General features: G+C 40.0%; 1 protein-coding gene across 1 annotated transcript in view; it reads left to right on the forward strand.

Annotated features, from left to right (window-relative positions):
- Positions 1 to 24104, forward strand: part of nrcama (neuronal cell adhesion molecule a) — a 108373-nt gene that overhangs the window by 52638 nt on the left and 31631 nt on the right. The window contains exons 3-8 of the mRNA XM_041780701.1: positions 16326 to 16501; positions 17015 to 17032; positions 17381 to 17486; positions 20352 to 20545; positions 20767 to 20889; positions 21165 to 21335. Coding sequence (XP_041636635.1) covers positions 16408 to 16501; positions 17015 to 17032; positions 17381 to 17486; positions 20352 to 20545; positions 20767 to 20889; positions 21165 to 21335 — 706 coding nt within the window. The 5' untranslated portion in view covers positions 16326 to 16407. The remainder of the gene's footprint in view (positions 1 to 16325; positions 16502 to 17014; positions 17033 to 17380; positions 17487 to 20351; positions 20546 to 20766; positions 20890 to 21164; positions 21336 to 24104) is intronic.

Raw genomic sequence — 24104 nt, forward strand, 5'->3', positions numbered from 1 at the left:
GGTGAACTTCCTGTTGGGATTTAGGCATGGCTCCAAGAGGCTTTTTTGTAGGTCTTATGATGACCCATATGTTGGCCAAAAATCATAAGCCTTGGCTGAATGGTGTGCAGGGGCTGAATATTTAAAGGAAAATTTAAAAAATAAAGATTAAAAAAGTTGGAAATGTTTAACTGCCAGACGGGGGCGCTGTCACAAAGTAATGATTTTGATATATGAATGTATTCAGGATCAATGTGTGATCGTCCCTGTGAAGTTTGGTGATGCTTGACATAAGAAATAAAATGTTATATGGCATTATTGGTGCATTTTCACTGCAAAAAATGTACAAAAAAGAAGATCAAGTTCAACCTCTTTAGCTGTTTGTAGTGCACTTCCTGTTTGTTTGTTTTTTTTCTAATCATGATAAATATTTGTACCAATTTTCATACACGCAGCTCTTACCCAGTCCCCTATCTCATGTTAGCTGCTTGATGGACTTTTACAATTTTTTCTGTACCCTTCCCCAGATTTGTGCCTTGAGCCAATCCTATCTCAGAGGTCTACAGACAATTCCCTTGACTTCATGCTTGGTTTGTGCTCTGACATGCACTGTCACCCGTGGGACCTTATATAGACAGGTGTGTGCCTTTCTAAATCATGTCCAATCAACTGAATTTACCACAGGTGGGCTTCAATTAAGCTGTGGGAACGTCTCAAGGATGATCAGTGGAAACAGGATGCACCTGAGCTCAATTTTGAGCTTCGTGGCAAAGGCTGGGAATGCTTATGTACATGTCATGTCTTAGTTTTTTATTTTTGATAAATTTTGCATAATTTTCAAACAGGCTTTTTTCACATTCATTATTGGGTTTTGTGCATAGAAAGTTGAGGAAAAAAATGAATCTATTCCATTTTGTAATGAGGGTCTAACATAAAATTTGGAAAAAGTAAAGTGCTGTGAATACTTTCCGGATGCACTGTACAAAAGTTTTCACTAGGGGACAGTTTTCTGTAAAGTTTGGTGAGTTTTTGAGCATGTTAAAGCCTCCAAATTAGTATCTCTTCTGACAGAAAAATGACACAGATACAATAGGGTCTTGTGTATCACTGGTCAGTGCTCAGGCCCCAATAAAGCTAAAATAATAGGAAGGGTTATTGGGAAAAGATAATCAATTTTCTCATGTATTAGATTTTAAACCTTATCTTTCAAAGTATTTATACAGCTTGCCTGTAATGATCCAAACTGGAAGTTTTTAAAGTGTTAAAATCAGGTACTGTGTTCTTAGAAATCAATAAAGCAGTAGCTGCAGAACAAAGGAATTTTTGTTTATTCCAAAAACAACTTCACATGATGTCTGGTAAGTAGCTACCGCAGACTGTGGACTTTTATAAGTGTGAGCTATTTTAACACACGTATATTAAAAACCAATTCAACATTAGCGTAAAATCATATCTGGAGTAACTGTGCTGTACAAGAGCAATGTTGTTTCACTATGTTTGTCCTGATGGGTCACATATTTCTGTTCGAGTTCTGACCCGAGTCACAGACTGTAGAAACCATTAGATATGCCTTTGACTTTAGGTTGAATATTTGTTATTAGGTAACATTTATCAACACCAAATTCACAATGAATCCCAAATTTTCAGAATATTCCAAGAAATTATATCACTTTATTCAGATGACGCTGTCCTTTTCTTGTAAATCCAGTGAAACTTGATGTATAAGATTTACTCTGGATTCCTCTTTTCTCATTGACAAGTTGACAAGTGCATCCTATGTAGCAGTATAAAATGCAGAGACGTGCCGTCATAAACACAAGTGCAAATGCTGACACCACATACCAACCACCCATATGCAAGTTGTATATTTTTTTTTTACAGTGGTCTGGGTTGTTTTTTGGATGGTTGGAAATGTTCCCTGTAATGTAATAGTGTATTTCCTCTTTAATTATGACTAAATATTCTAATGTACTCCAAAACTGTACCCATTTGAACTGTATCCATATCTTTTACTAGCAGAGGTGTCACCTTGTGCCCTCCAACCCCACTGCCACTTCAGCGTTCTCCCATTGGTAAACAACATGAAGGACAATAGCCCCCATGGGGTGGTTGTGGAGGTGAGGATTGTAGGGGGAGGCAGGATGGGTGGACTAGCGCATGCTGACCATCAGCACTTCACAAAGCCTCAGAGAAAAGCAGGCACTGTGGGATTCTGCGGATGGTGCTAGAAAAACTGACCCCCCCCCCCCAAAAAAGGGAAGCCCCTCCTGTGCGTGGGTGTATGTGCGTGTTTGGGTGTCTGTTTGTGTGTGAGCACGTGGAAGAAAAAGGCTGAGATAGTTTGTTCTGATGACGTGACTGGCTGTGTGTGATCCGGTTTGGGGGGGCTGACAGAGACAAAGAGGCTGCTAGTTCTGTCTTTTCTCTACAAAGAAGTGGTGTTAGTGTAGTGAAAGCTGCTCTTACAATAACTTCCAATGAAGCGGGCAGCTTCCGATGAAGTCAGCAGTTCAATCATGAGGTTGTGTATAAAAATCACTATCACTATCACCAGTAAAGGACTAATCAGGTTATTCCTTATGGCTTAGCATCCGTGATTGTTAATTGTTGCTAAATTATATACATTTATAAATAGGTTTGAATGTAAAACTTTGATATTATACCAGAAGACATCTAATCAGATCAATTCTTGTTCTCAAATCAAACAAAAACAAAACTCTTGTAAAATCAATTTCAGAAATTTCTAATCAAAAATGGCAGGCAAACATGGTCTAAATTAGAGGGGGAAAAATGGCAACTTATTGGTTCCAAAATTTAGCCAATTCATTAGTGAAATTTAAAAAAAAAAACTTAAATGGGATAAAAGTTTGGATAAAAGTGTCTGTAACATCAGGAGAGCCACAGCCATTTCCTGAGAGGGGTGTGGTCAGGGGCGGAGTCAGAGAGCTCATTAACACTTAAGGCCACAGACACAGAAACAGCTTGTTCTGATAAGGGCTGAAACAGAGGGCTTTTTAGAAATGCAAAAATCCAATACTGGAGTGTTTTTTCATCAACAAACTTCACAGGCATGTTTTGGAGACCTCTGAGAACAATATAAACTTGTCTTCAAAGGGTAAAATATGTCCCCTTTAAGAGCATTGCCTGGAATTTTAATTGGATTCATTCCCAACCTATACACCTGTTTTATGAACTAGATAAAGTTGAGAAATGAGAAATCAACTTTTTGTTGTGTTGTCCTTTTTGACAGCAAGCTTTAAACCTCTACATTTTCTCCTGCGAAGTACTGGTGTTAAACTGAAAGGCCCCTTTAAATAACACCCTGCAAAGCTTCACTTAAGCTTAAAAGTCAATGCATTTTCTCACAAGCCTCATAATAACGCTCAAGAAAAAAGGAAAATGTAACTTTATCCACCTATTATCTGGAGCCCAAATATGCTTCAGTAAATAATACTTAACTCTGTAAAAAGGTATGAAAATGAATGAATAGCAGCCCATCGATCAGTGCGGATTAAGAGGGCAATGCTACTCCATTCTTTTCCTTTTGGATCAGCCTGTCCAGTCCAGGCTTCGCCCCAAAGAAGTAGGGCTGTTTTCTCACCTTACAATAGGCTTTGTTCACAGCAGACCTGTCGCTTGATTTGGCTTTGTCAAGGTGGGAGAGAAAAAGAGAGATAAAGGAAAGGAGAGACGAAGTGGTGGGCCAATAAAGTCATCAAACTGACAGATACGGAGACAAGGACTGAAAGCGGGAGTTTAACCCATGGCCAGCGTCTTCTAGACGTGTTTACACTGAGGGATGAAATGTTAACATGTCCTGGTGGACCGTAAATCTGTCTGCTACCTGCTGGCACTGATTTACTTTTAGCATTCCTCTCCACCAACGCTGAAAATGGCTTTTTTTGTTCAACCTCCAATCCATTCCTGTGAATCAGCAACATGACAGTTTAAAGCTGCAGCAGGCAGTGTGGTTAGACCAGTGATGGAATAAATTAATCATTAACCCCAGTTCCAAAAACACTGGGTCACTGTGTTCACTGTTATCAAATCTCATGAACCCATATTTTATTCACAATCAAACATAAACAAAATATCAGATGTTAAAATTGAGACACTTAATCATTTCATGAAAAATATAAGGTCATTCTGAATTTGTTGGCAGCAACACATCTCAAAAAAGTATGGACGGGGCAGCAAAGACTGGAAAATGGGTGGTACTCATGAAGAACTGCTGGAGGAGCATTTTTTGACTAATTGGGTTGATTGGCAACATGAAAAGGTGTTAAAGTAGCATTTTAGTAAGGCAGTGTCTCTCAGAAGTAAAAACATGAGTCTAAAAATTGTGGATCAATTTTAGAAAAAAAGACTTTCAATATCCCACCACCTACAGTACATAATATCGCCATAAGATTCAGATAATCTGGAAAAATCTCTTGTGAGTAAGGAACTGGGCTAACTAGGCTGAAGGTCAATTGTGGATGCTCATAATATTTGGGCCTTCAGGATCCACTGCATTGACATCTGGCATGAATTTGTACTATAAATCCCTGCATGGGCTCAAGAACAATTCCAGCAATCATTGCCTACCAGCACAGTTGGCGTGCCATCCACAAATGCAAGTTAAACTTGTATCATGCAAAGAAGAAGCCATATTTGAACGGGATCCAGCAACATCACCATCCCCTAAGGGGAAAAGCTCATTTAAAATGGACTGAGGCAGAATGGAAAACTGTTCTGTGGTCACATGAATGAAAATTTTGAATTCTTTGTGGAAACCATGGACTGCCTGATGATTATGGGGTTGCATTAGTGCCTATGGCGTGGGCAGCTTATACATCTGGAAAGGCTCTATCAATGCTGTAGAGAATAGAGGATTTAGAGCACCATTTTCCCATCCAGACAACCTTTTTTTAAGGGAAGGCTTTGACTATTTTGGCAAGACAATGCTAAACCACATACTGCATCCATCACAACAGCATGGCTTCACAGTAGAAGAGGCCTGGTGCTTTCACCAATAGAAAACATTTGGCGCATCATAAAGCAAAAATGACCTGAGCAGCTGCGTCAGACAAGAATGGGACAACATTCCTCTCCCAAAACTCCAGCAACTGGTCTCCTCACTTCCGATATGTTTACAGACTGCTGTTAAAAGACGAGGGGATGCTACTCAAAGGTAATCATGGACCAGCCCTACTTTTTTGAGATGTGTTGCTGCCATCCAATTCAAAGTGTGCTAACATTTTTCAAATGGTAAACTGTCTCAGTTTAAACATCTGTTGTGTTGTTTATGGCCTGTTGTGAATAAAATATGGGTTAACACAATTCAAAAATCATTGCATTCTGTTTCTATTTACAAATTGCACAGCGCACCAACTTTTTTGGAAATTGAGTATATTTCTTAATTCACTCTGAGCTTCAGCTGTAATATTTTGTGTCGATCTCATGACTCTTTTTAGCAGCATTTTTGGAAAACTCTTCACTAAGTATTAGTTAAAGCAGCTCCATGGTAAATAAATTGTAGCATTTAGCAGCATTAGCCGTTGCAGAGGCTTCACATGTTCCTGGGAACTCAAAGCTTCTGTCCTGTGATCATGGCTACTGGGAAAAATTGATTTAACACCTCTGCAGTTCAGTGTGTTCTGTTTTTCCTGGATGTCTATGAATGAAACTTTAAGCCTCTAAGGGAAACAAAAGACCTGCTTTTAAATTTTAAAGTGATTATGCAAAAATAGTGATGACTCTACTCACAAAACTACAAATGAGAGAGCCTCTACTCCAGTCCAGTCTAGCTCAAAGCGGTCCGACTCAGCCTATTTTCTTGGAAATATCTCCGTCATTGTGATCTGATGTGACTGCAGATGACTGTGTTTCCACCCCTCCCTGTAACTCTCTTCCTGCCCCGCTCCCTCATCTGTCCAGTCAGGCTGTCATGCCTCACTGTCTCTCACTGTGACTGAAGGCTGTGGAGTGACCAACTTAGCACGCTGCTGCGGGCCTTTGCAAACTGAGAGCCAGAAGGACTGTTGGGTTTGTGTCAGCAAGCTTCATATCAAGCTTTGTGCCTGAGATTTGTTGGCTCTGCTTATATCAGGAGATGCAATAGATTTAAAGTCCTTTCTAATCACACAGAATAACCTTCATGCTGCTGAGGCTTTCTGGTGACTGCTCCCGCTCAGGGTAATTTCACTGAGTGCAAATTATAGTTCAAAGTCAAAGTCATTGAACTAAACACTGAATAGACAAGGAAAGAGCATTAAGAAAACTATTCTTGAGGAAGGAACAGTTCAAACGTACACTAGCAGCATGGAGGTGTCGCCGGCTGCTCAAAAATAAGTTGTTTTAAAGCTTCGGTGAGGATCTTTTGTTGTTTTCTCAAAAGGGGTCCTTCTAATCTTTGGAAGATATTATGCACCACGCTTACATGCACAGCAAAGACTAGATATGGTCATAGCTCAGTCAGGCCATTTTACAGACTACTGTCCTTGCACAGCGTAAGAATCAGTTTAATGGCCTTCGCCATATAAGTTGCTCTTCCTTGTTCTACTCTCCAGCTTCACCTGGAATTCTGTCAATGCCCAGATCACAACCAAACATTTTGTCTCCCCAGCAGACCACTTTATCTCAGTTTTTCAGCTTGTCTTCACAACCTAGAATGTGATACGCCCACTGATGATGTCATCGTTCCCAAGAGAGAACCAACTATTTTTGGTTCCAGCTGAGAACCAACTTTTCAGGTTCAGAACCAATTTTTTCCCAGTTTGAACGCGCCGACTGGTTCAAATTAAGGTTCAGGAACTGGAACCGGCATGGAGCCCTGCCAGTCTGAAAGGCCTAACACTAACCTTTGGGGTTCAGGTGCCTGATCTTAACCTTCTTTGGGTTTTTCAAAGTTTGTTGTGTTAAATTAAAATGTATCCCCCTCAGTTAATTTTCCATTTCTATTCATAAAATTCTGCTATTGTCAAAAATAGCCACTTACTGGTACCTCTGACAGGGATTGGAATATATACATCAGTCAGTACGCCATTCTGGTTCTGGTTTAGGCAATGTACATCACTTCCAGCCCCATGGCCGAGGTCGCCCCATTGTAGAAGCCCGCAACAGATGAGCCCAAAATGCCCCACCATAGAGGTCTGCAGTCAGATCCTCTTGTATATTTTGCCGCTTTCATTTTACCCTCTACCTTTACTAGCCTTCAAGGGTTGGCTGCTGAGAAGCATCCCCACGCATGATGCTGCCACCACTGCTTCACAGGGGGGATGGTGTGTGTGTGTGTGTGTGTGTGGTGACGTGCAGGGTTTGGTGTCTGCCAACCATAGCGTCTTGTCTGATGCTTGGAGTATTCTTTTGTCTTCATGGTGTAATGGTAGCCAGGAATACTGATTATGTTTATACTGTTTATACCACAATCGCTTCCTTTTTAAGCACTGGTTTCCAAATTCAAACATCACACTCCATCAGTCATACTTCAGGAAGTACTTTACAGTCACTGCTTTATGGTTTAAATTAGAACCACACTTAAGAAGCACCCACTTACCACTTTATGCTAGAAAACTGAGAAAATAGATCAAGGCTATTAAAGGTTAAACAGAGATTTGCTGCAGCATTAAAGTCTCTCTAGATAGGACTGCTTAATATCCCCTAATATGTTCATGAATATGCTTAGTATCATTTAAAACTCACCCTATTTAAGTCAAAAGGTGACTGATGATAGAAATTATGCAGAATTTGTGATGATAGAAGGATTTGCACTCACTTTAATGGCAGAAATGTTGGTTGTCTGCCATCATAACCCGTTAAATTGTCCTCCTTAGTGTAAGCTACTGTAAATACTCTGAGTATCTGTGACACAGAGACCTAAACTAGCAGCTCCGCTGTGATGGCCTGGCTGCATCGAGCTCGCAGGCTCTAATTTAGGACAGTTGACACAACACAAAACGACAGAGTGAAATAGATGGAGGCAGACAGGAAGTGAAGGAGAGATTTAAAGGCACAAGGAAGGCAGAGCTGGACTCTGACCTCTGGGCTTTGACCCATGAGTCAGAGAACAGAGAGAAGAGGAGGATGAGTGATGTCCTGCCCACCAGCTGAGGTTGCAACTCTGGAGTCTTCTTCTTCGTCATCTTCTTTTTGTTGCCTGTGCCCTGTGAGAAAAGAAGCTATGTGGATGTTTTACCCAAGTAACTTTCAGATTAATGTGAGCTTGTGTGTATAATTTGTGTGTATCAACGGTGTTTTTAAAGTATCATTATCATCATATGCCTCAGGAAAAATGCTCTTCCACTATACAGCACCGTGCAGCCATGTGGTGGTATATTAATGGCCTTAAACTGTAAGAATCAGTCTAAATGCTGCTAATACAGCATGTTAAAGCATGTGCATCCACTCCTTTTAGAAGTGTTGATGCATAATCATGCAACAATAATATGCAACGGTATAATATGTGGAGTGTTTGGGTTTAAATTTCTACACTGATTAAAAATGACAACTAGAACACATGCTGTAGGAGTCAAGTGCTTACTTCACTTCAACCATTACCAAAAGTTTTCATGACCATAGAAATGATTAATATCTGCAAATGTAATTTACAGAGCTGCCATGACAGGTACACCTTGCTTTCGAATGCTGTGGAAATGCGTAATGTTACTGGATGGGTGAATTACTATGTTTCTCATTTAGGTCTTAAAGCTGAACATACACCACGAGAGCAGAATCACGAGCAGAATCCTCAACTTTGTGGCATTTTTTCCTTCATTTACTGTCAGATAGCATCTTAAACAACCATGGAAACAACAGGATGACTTTCAATGTGCCGTTTTTTATGATAACATAAATAAACAACCAGGAAATAGGCCTACCTGTGGACCTCAAGATAATGCAGAATATTTGTTATGAATTAGCTGCTAGTTGTGTTTGCTGGTGATGCTGTTTTTGTTTTTTGTTTTGTTTTTTTTCAGCATGATATTGGTATCAGTAGATATTAGCTTTAAAAGATATGCTATAAAAGTTTCTGCCAATATGTACAGATGTATTACCCTTACACACAAGTCTTACATGTAAAACTACTACCAGCTCCTCTATTAGCTCTGTTGGACTCAGTCTCTCTTTGTACAGAACCACTCAGAGTTTTTTTTTTTAATACAATAAAAGGTTTTTATATATCATACTGGTGTTGGCTAAAATGAGTTTGGAAATATCTGCAAATGGGAAGTCAGCAAAAATCTAATTTCTTGCACCGCCTCTTACTAGCTTTTGTAAATTAGACAACAGTCACGACCTTGACCTCTGAGTGTGAGACTTGACAAAGGAAACTCCACTGCTATTTGTCACAGTTGATTCTGACTTTACTCTTACCGTGTTGGCACTCACTGTTCAGTGTGAGAACATAAATCATGTCCGTTGGTCGTGCATTGTAAACAATTCAGTTGCACAGTCTTGAACTGACTGGTGATAAGTCAGCTTCAAACCACACATTTGACACCCGGCTAAGAGAGCGTGAACTGATTTTAGAAGCTGCTGTTCTGTTGCTGTATCTCATTCCTGCTTTGTGCTACTTACTTGTCATGAACGATGATTACTCTCAGCTAATGTTAATCCTATTTATATATATTGTTTTCTTAGATAGTTATCTGGCTTAAGAACAGGATCTTTAAGGTGTAATTTCATGCTATCCATGTGTAAATGTGTGCTAGTATGACAGTAAAGCTTCTTGAATCTTGAATCTTAAAATTTCACATAATGAGTGAGAAAAGCGGCTAATAATGGCCCGCCTGGTTAATGCAAAGAATTCTAAGATTGCTCCTGTTACTGCTTGGATTAAGACTCCTTGTCAGTGGATTTTACATGCTGGACGTAGACTGATTTGTTTTTTAAGTTATCGAAATTGCAGTGCTAATTCTGTTAGCAGAGTGATGGCAGTATTCATTATGTGTTAGCATAAAGCTAACAAACTAAGATGTACATCTGTGAGGAAACTGTGCCTTTGGAGAGGAAAGGACAGCGGGCAGTGCTAGAAATCAGGGAGAGATGTGGGGACCGAGGGTTGGATTGAACCCTGGCTGCTCATTTGTAAGATTAGCATCAACAAAAGGAGCACGACCTAATATCATTGTACAAATCCCCAGGGCACACATAGACCTGCACTAGGCCATTGACACCTCCCAATCACTAAAAAGTCCAACCTTTTACAAACATAACAGTTGAAATGTTTCTAGGCAGTTCTGATTTTTGTATTGAGACCACACTAGATTCAATTTTTGTGATTTAGAGCAGTATGACTCAACCCTGCTCAACCAAAGAGCCAAACTGTTGAAAAATACCTTTGCAAGAGCCACAATCTAAGTGGCGAAAAGTGGCAAAAAAAAAAAAAGCTTGAAGTAGCAATAACAATATGTTAAAGGAGGCAAAAATAGTCAAAAAGCAACAAAAACGTGTGAAAAAGCTGTGAAAATGAGGAGGAAAACATGGAAAAGGGTCAGAAAGTTGTAAAAATGGGTGAGAAGTGACAAAAAAAATGAGTTACAGGTGGCAAAAAAGGTGCAAAAGTGACTAAAACAGGCAAAAAGCAGTCAAGAGTGGCAAAAATGGGCAAAAAATAGGAAACAAGTGGTATCTAATGGCAGAAGGCAGCTTACATGGGCGAAAAGTGGCAAAAAATGGTGAAAAAGGGCAATAATGGTATGCAACTGCCAAAAAGAAGTGGCTAAAATGGGAAAAATGAGAAAGAAAGTGGTATTTAATGACAAAAGGTGGCTTAAATGGGTGAAAATGGGAAAAAAAAAAGGTTGAAAAGGGCAAAAATGGTCCAGAAGTGGCAAAAAAAAAGGGTACAAGTTGCCAAAAAAAAGAATCAAAAATTGGCAAGAAGGTAGGGAAAAAGTGGTATTTAATGGCAAAAGGTAGCTTAAAAGGATGAAAAGTAGCAAAAAATGGTGGAAAAGGGCATAAAATGTCCCTTTTGTAAGGTTTTTTTGGGGGAATAATGTTTAAAATTGAGACATAAAAGAGCCACAAATAATCACAAAAGAGCCACACGTTGAGTACCACTGATTTAAAGTGTTATTTCTAGTCTTTTTAACTGTAAATAAAAAATGGGCACAATTTAAACTCAAACTGATTGAAGATTCTGATCTCAGTGTTTCTTTTTCAGCATTTATGTCTCTTTGCCATGACATTAAAAACTGTCTTAAAGAAGAATGTCTGCTGGTATTCATTTGGATCTGTTCTCAAATATTCATCTATGCTACTAAAATGTGCCTTTTAATAGAATAGATCATTAGAGTTCTATATGTTGCGATTTATGGAGTCACATGTCAGCAGCAGCGTCTCATTTTTCACCCATCAGCTGTCACCACCTTCCCCAAGGCTGCTGAACATCTCCCCTCTCCCTCTACGTCCTCTGCTCTGTCATGAATGCGGTCCTCATTTCCATCCATCCTGCTCATCAGTTCCCCTCATCCGTGCCTCCTCTTCTCTTCTAACTCATTACCTTTTAGACAAAAGCTCCACTTAGAGGCTGCTCTACCAGGTGAATGGGCTCCACTGTCTCTCTCTCACATGGGGAAAAGATGGCCTGGAGGTCCGGCTTGGTTTAATGTGGCCACCATCGCTGTGGGGGGAGGCCATTCCTGCAGCAGAAGCATGGAGCATTATCGTAATTAATCTGTAGATGGGTTATTACATCTGCATGATATCACTTTGCCTTTTTCACAATGAGATTAGAAGATTTAGCATGCATGGCTTGTGGTTAAGGCACTTCACTGTGTTGCTCTCTTTCTCTCTCTCTCTCTCTCTCTCTGTTGTGTTCCCTCTTGATTAACCAAAGAGAGTTTTATCCTATAGGACGTGTCGGCGTAATTAGCTGTGTCCTGGGGTTGTATTAGCTCACACTCTGCCTAGCTCAGCTGGATAGAGTCTGACACACTCTGACTCTCTGTGTGAGAGTGTCGTTACAGTACTCTCCTCTAAGCCATGAGGCTTTCTGTGGAGATGTTACAGGCCTGAATCTATAAGTAGACGTGATAGTTTTACTCTCATTTGCCTCTGAGGTCTTTAAATCTCTGTATTTGTTTTTGTATCTTGATCTTGAGTCCACTGCATACAGTCAAAGTCACATGTGCTAGGTATGAATATTTTAGATATTAGAGCCATTCAGCTGAGAGAAGCACACTATGGGGCTTTCTCAAACTACTCCCTCCTCACTCACAGTCTGCTGGAGCGAAAGCCATCTGACGTCAGAAATGGAGTACCCGTGGTAAAAATGAAGGGTTTAAATACAGCAGCATACAGATTTAACCATTTGATTGCTAAATGGAAACTTGGTGGAGAAGGCAGCATTCTTTGGCTTTCCAGGGAGCTAGAAACCTCCATATGGATAGATAGATTTATGTACTCAATACAATGAAATCAAAAACAATAAATCCATATCAGCATGACTCTGAATACAATGGTGCAGCAAGCTTTATACTATAAAGGAGGAGGCTGGGGTGGAGGAAGTTACGCTTTGCCAGCTGCAGCAGTAGCAGGGGCATCAGCATTACTCCCAAGCAGGGATTAGTGACGAGTATGTCATATTAAAATACACCGCTGTGTTGAGAGAAAGAGCTGTGATTGGCTGTGGGAGCTGGGAGTTGATAACTGGGATCAGCTGATCATGGCTGGGCATATGGCTACCATGTCCTGCATGAACCTACACTGAGCTCATCTCCTGTCGTCACTTGCATTATTAGCGGGCTAATCTTCATCATTCTGGTATCACAAATGTACCAAATAGCACAGTGTCTGTTATCTTTTTGTGCAGTTACCCTTTCTTTTCGGCAAGTTGGAAATTAAAAACTAGGCTACATGTTGGGTGTCTAGGGGTTCATTTTTTGTTGCCTAAGTATTGAAACAGGCATTGAGATAATTTCATTTTAACTGGTATCATATCAAAAATTCAAAATTCTGCTGTTGTGACCAGTGGTGTCGTGCGGGGTGTACACAGATGAAGACCCACTACGCCACATGGCCTGTGCTAACTGGTGCTAACAGGCTAATGTTTGGATGAGAGCTACTGCAGCTGTTGCATAGTTGTTGTTCTTGCTGTGATTGTGCTGACTAGAGTTATGAAGGCTACATCGAGCACTAAGTATGGGTAGAGTGCCGTGAAAAAGTATTTGCCCCCTTTCTGATTTCTCATTTTTTTGCATATTTGTCGTACTTAAATGTTTAGCATCATCAAACCGATTTTAATATCGCACAAACACAACCCAAGTAAATACAAATTGCAGTTTCTAAATGAAAAATCCTGTGTGAAAAAGTAATCGCCCCCTGAACCTAATAACTGGTTGTGCCACCCTTGGCAGCAACAACTGAAATCAAGCGTTTGTGATAACTGGTGATGAGTCTTTCTCATCACTGTGGAGGAATTTTGGCCCACTCTTCTTTGCAGAATTGTTTTAACTCATCCACCTTGGAGGGTTTTTGAGCATGAACTGACCGTTTAAGGCCACACCACAGCATCTCAATTAGATTTCAGTCTTGACTTTGGCTTGGCCGCTCCAAAACCTTAATTTTGTGTTCAGAGGTGCAAGAACAAAGGCTGGCTGAGCTAGCTGCTACTGTTAGCTATATCTGGCTCACATCATACCTGCTGACACAATGACCCTGTGAGGATTTGACTGTTTTCTAAGGATGTTCTCCTCTTTAGACTAGTCAAATGAAATTTAAATGAGTGTTCAGCTGAATGGGAAAACAGACAGAGAGGTGCCAGCCTGGTTCTTCTGTGACCTCCTGGTTGAGCCGTCGTTGCACTCTTGGAGTCATTTTGGTTGGCCGACCACTCCTGGGAAGGTTCACCTCTGTTCCCAGTTTTCTCCATTTGTGGATAATGGCTCTGACTGTGGTTCGCTGGAGTCCCAAAGCCTTGGAAATGTCTTTTTAACCTCTTCCAGACTGATTTCAATCACTTTGTTTCTCATTTGTTCTTGAATTTCTTTGGATCGTGGCATGATGTGTTTCTTTTTGAGATCTTGTGGCCTACCTCACTTTGTCTGACAACTTCTATTTAAGGGATTTCTTGTTTCAACAAATCTGGCGGTAAGCAGGCCTGGGTGTGGCCAGTGAAATTGATCTCAGCTTTCCAAAAACTGTGGTTAATCACAGTTAACGCATGATTTAACAAGATGGGGCAATGCTTTGTGAGATATTAAAATTGGTTTGATGATCTGAAACATTTGTGTGATAAATATGCAAAAAATTCAGGAATCAGAAAAACTTTTTCACATCACTGAACCCAACCCAGGTGGTTATGAGATGTTTAAGTTTTGCAGGTTGCTGTAGATATGAGACACTTTGACACATTACCATTTTCAAAACTATGAATTATATCCATGTTTCAACGCAAATGCTTTAATTTTACATCTATATTTTTTAAACTTGTGGATTCAAATTTGTGTCAGTGATAATGGAAAAACTTGAATGTATGGGACATCACCCGTTATGAACAATTAAAGCTGTTAGACCTTATCAATGACTGCTGCAGACTTGCTTTTTGGGAGTTTTATAGCCCATTCACAGATGGATGGATGAAAGGATGGATGGAAAATTTCTATTGAATTATTTAATATTGAATTAAGATTAAAAGTGTGGTTTTTACTTTGAGAATGAGACAGGTAATGTGCTGAAATCAGAGTAAAAGCGACAAGAATGTGAAGGGTTTGTTTGGTGCCTGCTCTACTGACTGAGCCAAACTAGTGTCCCTTGAAGAATTAAACTAGAACTAATAATAGAAAAACTTGCACATATTGAATGATACAGTCTTTTTTGTCTAGACTGAGTCATATATCAAAAACCCCTTGCAAAAGACTACTTCCTGCTCCCTGTGGTGCAGTTTAAAGCCCATTAACGTCACTAGTCTGTGTTGGCTGTGTGAATCAGTCTGTTTGTTTGTTGCAGACCCTGTAACAGAAGCTAGCGCTTGTGGGGCTTCATTCATGTGCAACTCGATCCATATGACACGGTGACGAGGATGCTCGCGTTAATGTGGTGTGTTCGCGCATGCATGTGCCAATCCACCGCGCAGCATTATCTGTGATTGTTCCAGCTGAGTGCACTCACATGCCATATGTTTGTAGGCCAACACGGGGTAAACAGGGAAATATAAGCAGTGTGTAGACGCAGCAGGAGCCAAATCACTCCAGAAGACCACATAAGTCTGCCCATGTAAGAAATGTGGTCCACTAATGCACGTGTCGCTCTTAATGGAAGCTTGAACTGAAGAGAATAATTAAAGCAAACAGGACTGAAGAGCTCAGGATTCTTGGGTTGTTTTACTTACAAGAACTGGCATAAACTTTGCTGTGACATTTCCTCATTCAGAAGTCTGTAAATTGGCAGGATTACAGCCCACAAGCCACTTGAGAACATAACTCACATACGCCAGTTTTGGATTTTTAGCTGTGAAGATGTCACTGACTGAGTAAACTTGCCATTTTTGCTAAAACTAAATAGTCTGTGCCACTTCAGCTTTCATTTTCAGGACAGAGCTTTCCTACATGTTACACTTTGGGCCTTTTTTGGAGAGGCATCTGATGCAGACCTCTATAGTGTGGCGACCTCAATCATGGGGCAAGAAAGGACATACTATCACTTGTTTGGTTTTTAATTAGTTTGTGATGTTATTTTTATTCTTATACCCCTTACCCTAGTCCCTACCTTACGGTTCAGGTGCCTAACCCTAACCCTCTGTGGTTTTTATTTACTTTTTGGTGTGTTACTTTTGACTTTATCTCCTTCTCCCTTACCCTAACCCTAATCTTTAGGGTTCAGGAGCATAACCCTAACTCTCTTTGGGTTTTTCCTTAATTTGTGGTGTTTTATCTTTAATTTCCCCCACCATAACTGTAATCTTTAGGATTTAGTTGCCTAACCATAACTCTCTTTCCATTTTTTCTTAGTTTGTGTCGTGCTATTTTTAATTTCGTCAAAGGGAAATAAACAGACTTTCAAACAGCATCAGGTTTATTGCCAAGAAGCATTGAGTAAATGTTCGACATATCCATGCCATGACCTGCAACAGAGATCAGGATACCAGAAAAGAAGAGAGGAGAAGCTGAGGCAGATTCTTAGGGAGCTTATGAACCCACCATGAACTTGTTTAAGTACTTTTCAGCCCCAAAAGGGTGCAAATGTTAGCTGGGAGGCACCAATGGGACTGATTCAGCGTTAATATTACTAAATCCCACCGTGGGAAGGCCCATTCACTGGGCTTTTCTGTGGGCAGTCCTGCCAGAGGGTCCACCACAATCAATATAAACCAACAATTCCTTAAAGAAGCTTAATTGATATGTTTTTTGTATTTTTTGCAGTTTGGGTCCAGATTCCTTCATTCCATTCCCAGCCTCTAACTGAAACTGAACAACAAAGGTTGTCACCGTAACTCACCTTACCATGGACAGGAACAGGAAGTGGATGTCGGGCTTTGCAGCTGTACTACTGATCCTGTTGAGTCACATGACCTCAGCGCTGGAGGTACCACTTGATCGTAAGTATAATCCCCATCAATGTTAGATTCGGTTTTAATCCCTAAGTAGAAAATTAAGTAACTTTTTCTATTTGTTCAGCTTGCAATCTTTCCCCTATTATTTTTTGGTAAAGTTCTTCATTGTTTTGTATAATAAGGAGATAATGAACATTGCAGCACCTCTAAAGGAGCTTCAGAGCTACATTTTGAGCTGCGATTTACTGGTTCTCTTCAGTTTCAGCTTTGCATGTCTCAGCATGGAATCAAGAAATGCTAATAAGCTTCTTATAAATTCTACCCTTACTGTATATAACACATCCTTCTTAAAATAATCCTTGAATGACTTTTTTGCACTGATTGCACCTGCCTAATGGAACTGATGCTTACTCTGAATAAGGCAGGTTCTACACAGTGCACAAAAGTCCTTGAAAGCCCAACTTTTTCACCTGAACCAGTGGTTTACTCCTTGCAAAAACTAACACCTTTCCTCAATATTCTATCACTGTGGTACGGCGTGTAACCGTGGACAAAAAGCTAAAGTTCTGGAAGGATGTAAGTTGCCCTAAACGCTGCTGTGACTTCTCGTGTTGCAGGATTTTTGTTGCTCTTATTCTGGCGTAGTCTTGTGTGGATTCTAGCGATGTTAGAGTTGCATGCTCAGCAGTGTGAAGTGAGTTGCTTGTTTTGGAGTGGTGCTCTGTTTATGTCCGCTCACACACAAAGGTAGGTCTGTCATCGCACTAGATGTGTCGTGGCTTTGTTTGCAGCTCCACATGGTGTGAAACTTGACTGTCGAGTTGGCTTGTTGCATGCTGCTTGTGTATCCTTGATTCTGTCAGTACGAGTGGCGTGTTTGCTTATGTTCATGTCTGAACTATGCTTCTGTTCATGTTCCCACAGTGCCCCAACCCCCCACCATAACGCTACAGTCTCCAAAGGATTACATCTTTGATCCACGGGAGAACATCGTCATACACTGTGAGGCCAAGGGGAAGCCTCATCCCAGGTGAGAAACCCCCAACCCACCTCTTTAATTCCCATGATTCAGCTTTTGAAATCACTACTTTAGTACAGTTTACAGCTGTTTATATACAAACCCAATTCCAAAAAAGTTTGGACGCTGTATGCAATGATTTGCAAATCTCCTAAACCCATATTTTATTTACGATAGAATATTAAAAAAACATGTTAGATATTGAAACTGAGGCATTTTGCCAATTCATGAAAAATATGACCTCATGTTGAATTTGATGGCAGCAGCACATCTCTAAAAAGTAGGGACAGGGCAAAAAGGCTGGAAAAGTAAGTGATACTAATGAAAAACAGCTGAGGGAGCATTTTGCAACTAATTAGATTAATTTGCAACATGTCAGTAGCATGACTGGGTATAAAAGGAGCATTTTAGAGAGGCAGAGTTTCTTAGAAGTAAAGATGGGCAGAGGTTCACCAAACTGTTATAAACTGTACTCAAAAACAGTTGAACAATTTCAGAAAATATTCCTCACTGTAAACTTTAACATGCCAACATCAACAGTCCATAATCTCATCAAAAGATTCAGAGAATCTGGAGAAATCTCTGAGAGCAAGACAAGGCCAAAGGCCAGTAGTGGATAGATGTGATCTTTGGGCCCTTAGGCAGCACTGCAGGCATGATTCTGTACTTGAAATCACTGCAAGGGCTGAGGAACACTTCCAGAAATCATTCTCTGTCAGCACAGTCTGCTGTGACATCCACAAATGCAAGTTGAAGCTGCATCGTGCAAAGAAGACGTTTCTTGATCCAGGAACTATGGGTCGATTGGTTATTGGCTTGGCTGATTATTGAGGCAGACATTTGGCAGATTATTGGTATCAGCATTTTATTTGACTAATTATCTGTAAAATAGATTAGAAAGTTATCTACTTTGGTTCCACTGCAATGTTTGTCTTCCCCTCTGACTTTACTTTCACACCCCGAAGTCACATCAACCGACTCTATACAACACAATCTGATATCTGCTGTAGATCTCAGGATATCTGACCAGATATTCTGAGATCTAGCCAGCCTCAGGTAGAGAGAAAAGAAGTTTGTCACTTTACTGTGTTACCCACTAAAAGAAAACATACTCGTTATAGTACTTTTGCATTACCAGATATTAAAACTACTTGTTCTACTTGTCAGTTGTAAAAATGAGATACAGCGACAGCATGTCTGCCTTTGAATGTTTCAACACAGCTGTCATTTTACTGCCTAATGTATGGCCCATAATCTGTTACTCTGTTGCCTGATAACACCACTACTATTATAAAAAAAAAATAACTAATAACACATTACTTGAATAGTAAAAATAGTGCTTTATGTTACAACAAAAAAGTAATCTGAGTACTCTAATGGATTACTTTGTACGGCATTACCTCCAGCGCTGGTTCTAGCCATTGAATAAGCCAAAAAAGGATTCAAGGCACTCTCTTCAAACATTATAATGCCTTTATTTTCATGGCATGGTCACATATTGACTTTAAAACAAACTTCGACACATTTTGGTATCAAGCCTTCATCAGGAAGTCAAACTGGTTCTAGCCAATCAACACTGAAGCCAAATGCCGTTACTGCTTCTGTTGTGTTGCTCTGTTCCATTTCTCATGCTCATAGAGCTAGCGCTAATTTTTTTCTCTTCATTTTTGTGAAAGTAAAATTTCACTTTTGCCACATTAAGTCCTTTTTCTTAATAAATGCATATTGGTTACAAACATCTGATATTGGTCTCATGAACTACTAATAATCGGTATCAGCCCTAAAATACAATGTGTTCACCCCAACCAGAAACGCTGTTGTCTTCTCTGGGCCAAAGCATGTTTAAAATAGACTGAGGCAAAATGGAAAACTGTTCTGTGGTCAAATGAATCAAAATTTGAAATTATTTTTGGAAATCATGGACAAACCATCCAGCGTTTTATCAGCACAAAGTTCAAAAGCCTGCATCGCTGATGGTATGTGATTGTATCAGTGCTTATGGCGTGGGCAGCTTACACATCTGGAAAAGCACTATCAATGCTGAAAAGTAGAAAGAGGTCTTAAAGCAACATATGCTCCCATCCAGTACAACCTCTCTTTTAGAGAAGGCCCTGACTATTTTGACAAGACGATGCTAAACCATTTACTGCATCCATTACAGCAGTATAGCTTCACAGTGGAAGAGTCTTGATGTTGAACTGACCTGCCTGCAATCAGGATGTTCACCACAAAAAACATTTGGAGCATCATAAACGGAAAAATCCAGACCCAGGGCTGTTGAACAGCTAGAAATGCTTTATCAGACAAGAATGGGACAACATTCCTCTTCCAAATCTCTAAGCGACAAGCCTCCTCACTTCCCAAATGTTTACAGACTCTTGTTAAAAGAAGAGGGGATGCTACACAATGGTAACAACTTTTTTGAGATGTGTTGCTGCCATCAAATTCAAAATGAGCTATAGCTTTTCATGAAATGGTAAAATGTGTCAGTTTCAACATCTGATCTGTTTTTTATGTTCTATTGTGAATGAATATGGGTTTATGCATTGTTTTTATTTATATTTTACACAGTGTCCCAACTTTTTTGGAATTTTGGTTGTAACATTATAGATCTGCTTCTAAGGGTAACCTAACCCTGTCTGTAGGAAAAATCCCCATGCAGCTTTGGTCACAGTGTAGACGCACACCTGCCTGAGTGGATTTGACACAGTTTGGATATGCCGCATGGCTCTGAATCAGACGTGTTAGACAAATCCCTGCCAAGAAATCACTCATTTAATCCGTCTGCATGAATACACCTCTCAGTCTCTGCTGAAGTTTGTCACGCTTCCTCCAGTGGAGAAAACCAATGACATTCATGCTTCTTGTTGATCTAAGCTTCTCATGGACGAGAAACGGGTCCCACTTCGATGTAGAGAAGGACTCCAAAGTGCTGATGAAGCCCGGGTCTGGAACCCTGGTCATCGACATCAGCGGGGAGAAGGCCGAGGCGTATGAGGGGACGTATCAGTGCACGGCGCACAATGAGCACGGCACGGCTGTGTCCAACAACATAGTCATCAGACAGTCCAGTAAGACATTCTGATGCACTACTTCTGCACATTTTTGTTCATCTTTACTCTGATTGGGTTATTTTACACCTTTAAAGGTCATAATTTTCACTTTCATTTTGTTTTAACTCTTGAAAAATTCACTTTTTTTTTAAAAATATGAATGAATGTGAAAGCATGTTAATTTGAGGCTACATTACAGGAGTCCTGCAGCAGTTCACTTTGATGTTTGTGACTCGCAGGGTCCCCCTTGTGGTCGAAGGAGAGAAATGAGGCCATTGTGGTGCAGAGGGGGGTTTCCCTGGTGCTGCAGTGCCGACCCCCTGCAGGGCTTCCCCCACCTGTCATCTTCTGGATGGATAACAGTGAGTTATTTATGTGCATACATGAATGTGCACACGGTTCAAGGACAGAGGATTTAATTTAATAAAGCAATGCCAAAGAAAGGAAGGATTGCACGTTGTTGATTTATAAGCAGCTTTTCTTTCTTTTACTGTAAATCAAGACTGTCATAAAAAAATACGCAATCCTGGAGAAAATGTGTGGACTTAGGGGCTTTCTGACTCATAGGAACTAAACTTTATCTATAAAAATTATATTATCAACCAAGCAAGCTTCTTTTATCTGCTTTGTCCTTCAGATTTCCAGAGGTTACCGCTGGACAAACGAGTGTCCCAGGCCCTGAACGGAGACTTGTACTTCTCTAACGTTCTCCCAGAAGACAGCAGGCCGGACTACATCTGCTACGCCCGCTTCCCTCACACGCAAACCATCCAGCAGAAACAGCCGATCTCAGTCACCGTGCTCGACAGTGAGTCATGACGCCAACGGCATACCTATCCCATGAACCTGATGGCAAAGATGTCACTTTATTTCCAGCTTTTTCCACTTAAATAATTCTGTTTATGAGATAATCTCCATGTTAACATTTTTAACTAAGTATTCCCTGTGCAAAATTTTCCCATCAGCCATTTTATTTATCATTTAAATGTGTTTTTGAATGAGTCCAAATTGGCAGTTATGGGAATCTTTCCTTGCAGTCCATAAGGGATAATGGTTTCTCAAATCTGCAACGGTTGTGTCTTGTAATCTAGTCCAGGTATGACAGGTTTAAAGTTGCGTTTCCAACATGTGGTATGGTTCAACTTATACTGAATTGATTTTATTTAACAGAGACAAATCAGTTTAACATAGTTTCATTACAGAGCATGAAGCTGATGTGCTGCATGAAGAGTTGATAGCAACTGCTAATTTCAAACTCCTTTGAGTAAATAGGTGATTAAATTGACATCATTAAAAGCATAAAATGTCACAGTAGTTTATGGAACTAAAAGACCCAAAATCCATAACCACAAAGGAAAAAACTTAAATTCAGTCAAGCGTAAGACGTGTCGACACACGTGTCGCTCAACAGCAAAGGTCAAGCTTGACAGCAGTGCTTGGGTCCTTACCCATTAACCCTTTTGGATACAAGAGAGACTGTTGGTGGTTTTCAGGCCCTTGAGTCATCCACACAGACTAGTGGCTTGTGGCAACTCTACTGCCTTCCTGGACGGTACCCTAGACCAGTGGGTCCCAACTGGTCAAGCCTCTGGGCCCACCCCTACCCCCTTATTACAAACCCCAATCCAAATTTTTGAAAATGTTCAGCCACTTAGATTCATTTAATGAACAAAAATGTTGCTCCTTAAATTAGAATACCCTAACAGAGAGAACATTACAGAACATTTCATTTTACTCCATTTTCATGAGACAGCATTGAAATTTTGTAATTTCTCAAAGATTTTCCTTATTATCTTTGGAGAACGAGCTTTGTTATCTGGAGGAAAGGACAAAACTAAGTTGAAATGTTAAGGATAAAGGTGGCAATTTACCTGTTATTACAGGAAAACCAAAAAAAATCATGGATGCACTGTATGTTTATATAGCATAGACTTTTTGCTACAATTTTTTTCCAGCAGTCATCTACTGGAAACAGGTTCAAGACCCACTTTGGAGAAGCCGAGAACCACTACCCTAGACCATGCTTACTCGTTTATACTCCCCATACTCCAGCTTAAAGGTGTGGACTTTGTTACTTTTTCAACAGGTCATCTATTCCACTTTGTCTGGTGATATGCAAGGACATCCAGAGCATGACCAGGGTTACGTCAGTCCTCCTTACATGCCTAAAAGTTCTGCAGAGTAGTGCAAAAGAGCCGGTTCAACGAGTCGACTCTTTCAAGTAAATAATAGCTCCTGGTTGAGAGTCTGTTACCTTTTTTCACTTTTGTTCTTAATAGACATAAAAAAGGCAAAATAGTACCAAATGAAGGTCCATTAGAAGACTGGCTCCCATTACTGAGCTGAGCCAAATCAGTCTGATCTCTAAAAAGAGCAGATTTCCCATTGAGAAAGGCCAGATTTGTAGTGACTTTGGAGCAAACAGGGTCAGGGTTTACTGTACCAAACTATTCCAAACCAAACAGGACCTCTCAGTGGAAATGCACCAAATGTTGAGTAGTTCTGAGTCAGGACCGGGTCCAGTATGTTTAAAAAAATAGAGAAATGTCCTGTTTTGCATTTGCACCAGTAGCACAAAGAGTTTTAAAGTTGAAAGTTAAGCCTAACATGCTTCCAGAGCAATAAGAGGCACAAAGATGCTTAATCAGACATCTTGCACTGCAAGTTAAGATTCCTGTAAGTTTCCCATTCAGCGCCATACTGGAAGCTAACTTCAGCATCATTTTATTCCAGTTGCCCATGCAGAGCTGTCTTAGCCTAACGTGTGTATTTGTGCTTTATTCCTCCTCTTTATTAGCCTCATTAAGCATGGTTTTATTCACAGTGTTAATGTCCCATCATCATTAAAACGTTACATTTATGTTTAACCCATGTCTCGTGTTTTAAAAATGCATTTCTCATCATCTGATGCATTTGTTAAAACACTTTAAAGTCGTTGTATAAACACTTTTCTGTGTTCTTTCCTAGTTTTGCATGCTTATCATTTTCTGTTACATTACAGTGGAAACTTTGAATGAGACTCTGGCTGCTTTGTACAATTTCACTGATTTCTATGGTGGTGAGTTCTGCTGGTTTATATCCCACTCAGCTCCCCTCAGAAAACCCAGTCCTGTTTCTGGTCCCTAACAACTTCCTCTGTGCAAACCCACTTTAACCAGCTTAAACCCCCCTCCTTAACCAGCTCCTCCCTAAGGTTTCTCATTTTTATCATATGGTGGCCCTGAAGGTTCAATCTACAAACATTTCATGATCACAAAAAATATTCCACTGTTTGCAAACATCATTTTATTGAACTCAAAAAATATTTCAAAAGATTTAAAAATATTTGAATTTATATGCATTAACATTTCATACAATATTGGAGCTTTACCAAACATCCTATTATCATTTTATTTATTTATTATATTTGCATATTTAAAAAAATAATGCCATGAAATCTTTTTGCATTTCGTTGGATACTTTTTTTATGTGAAATATATATATATATTTTTTTTTTTTGTATTTGGGGAAATGTTGCAATTGACCTCTCAGGGCCACCATATAAAAGGGTTCCCTTTATGGAAACTAAGTGTTAAGG

Source organism: Cheilinus undulatus, linkage group 23 (genome assembly GCF_018320785.1).
Source record: "Cheilinus undulatus linkage group 23, ASM1832078v1, whole genome shotgun sequence".
NCBI lineage: Eukaryota > Metazoa > Chordata > Actinopteri > Labriformes > Labridae > Cheilinus > Cheilinus undulatus.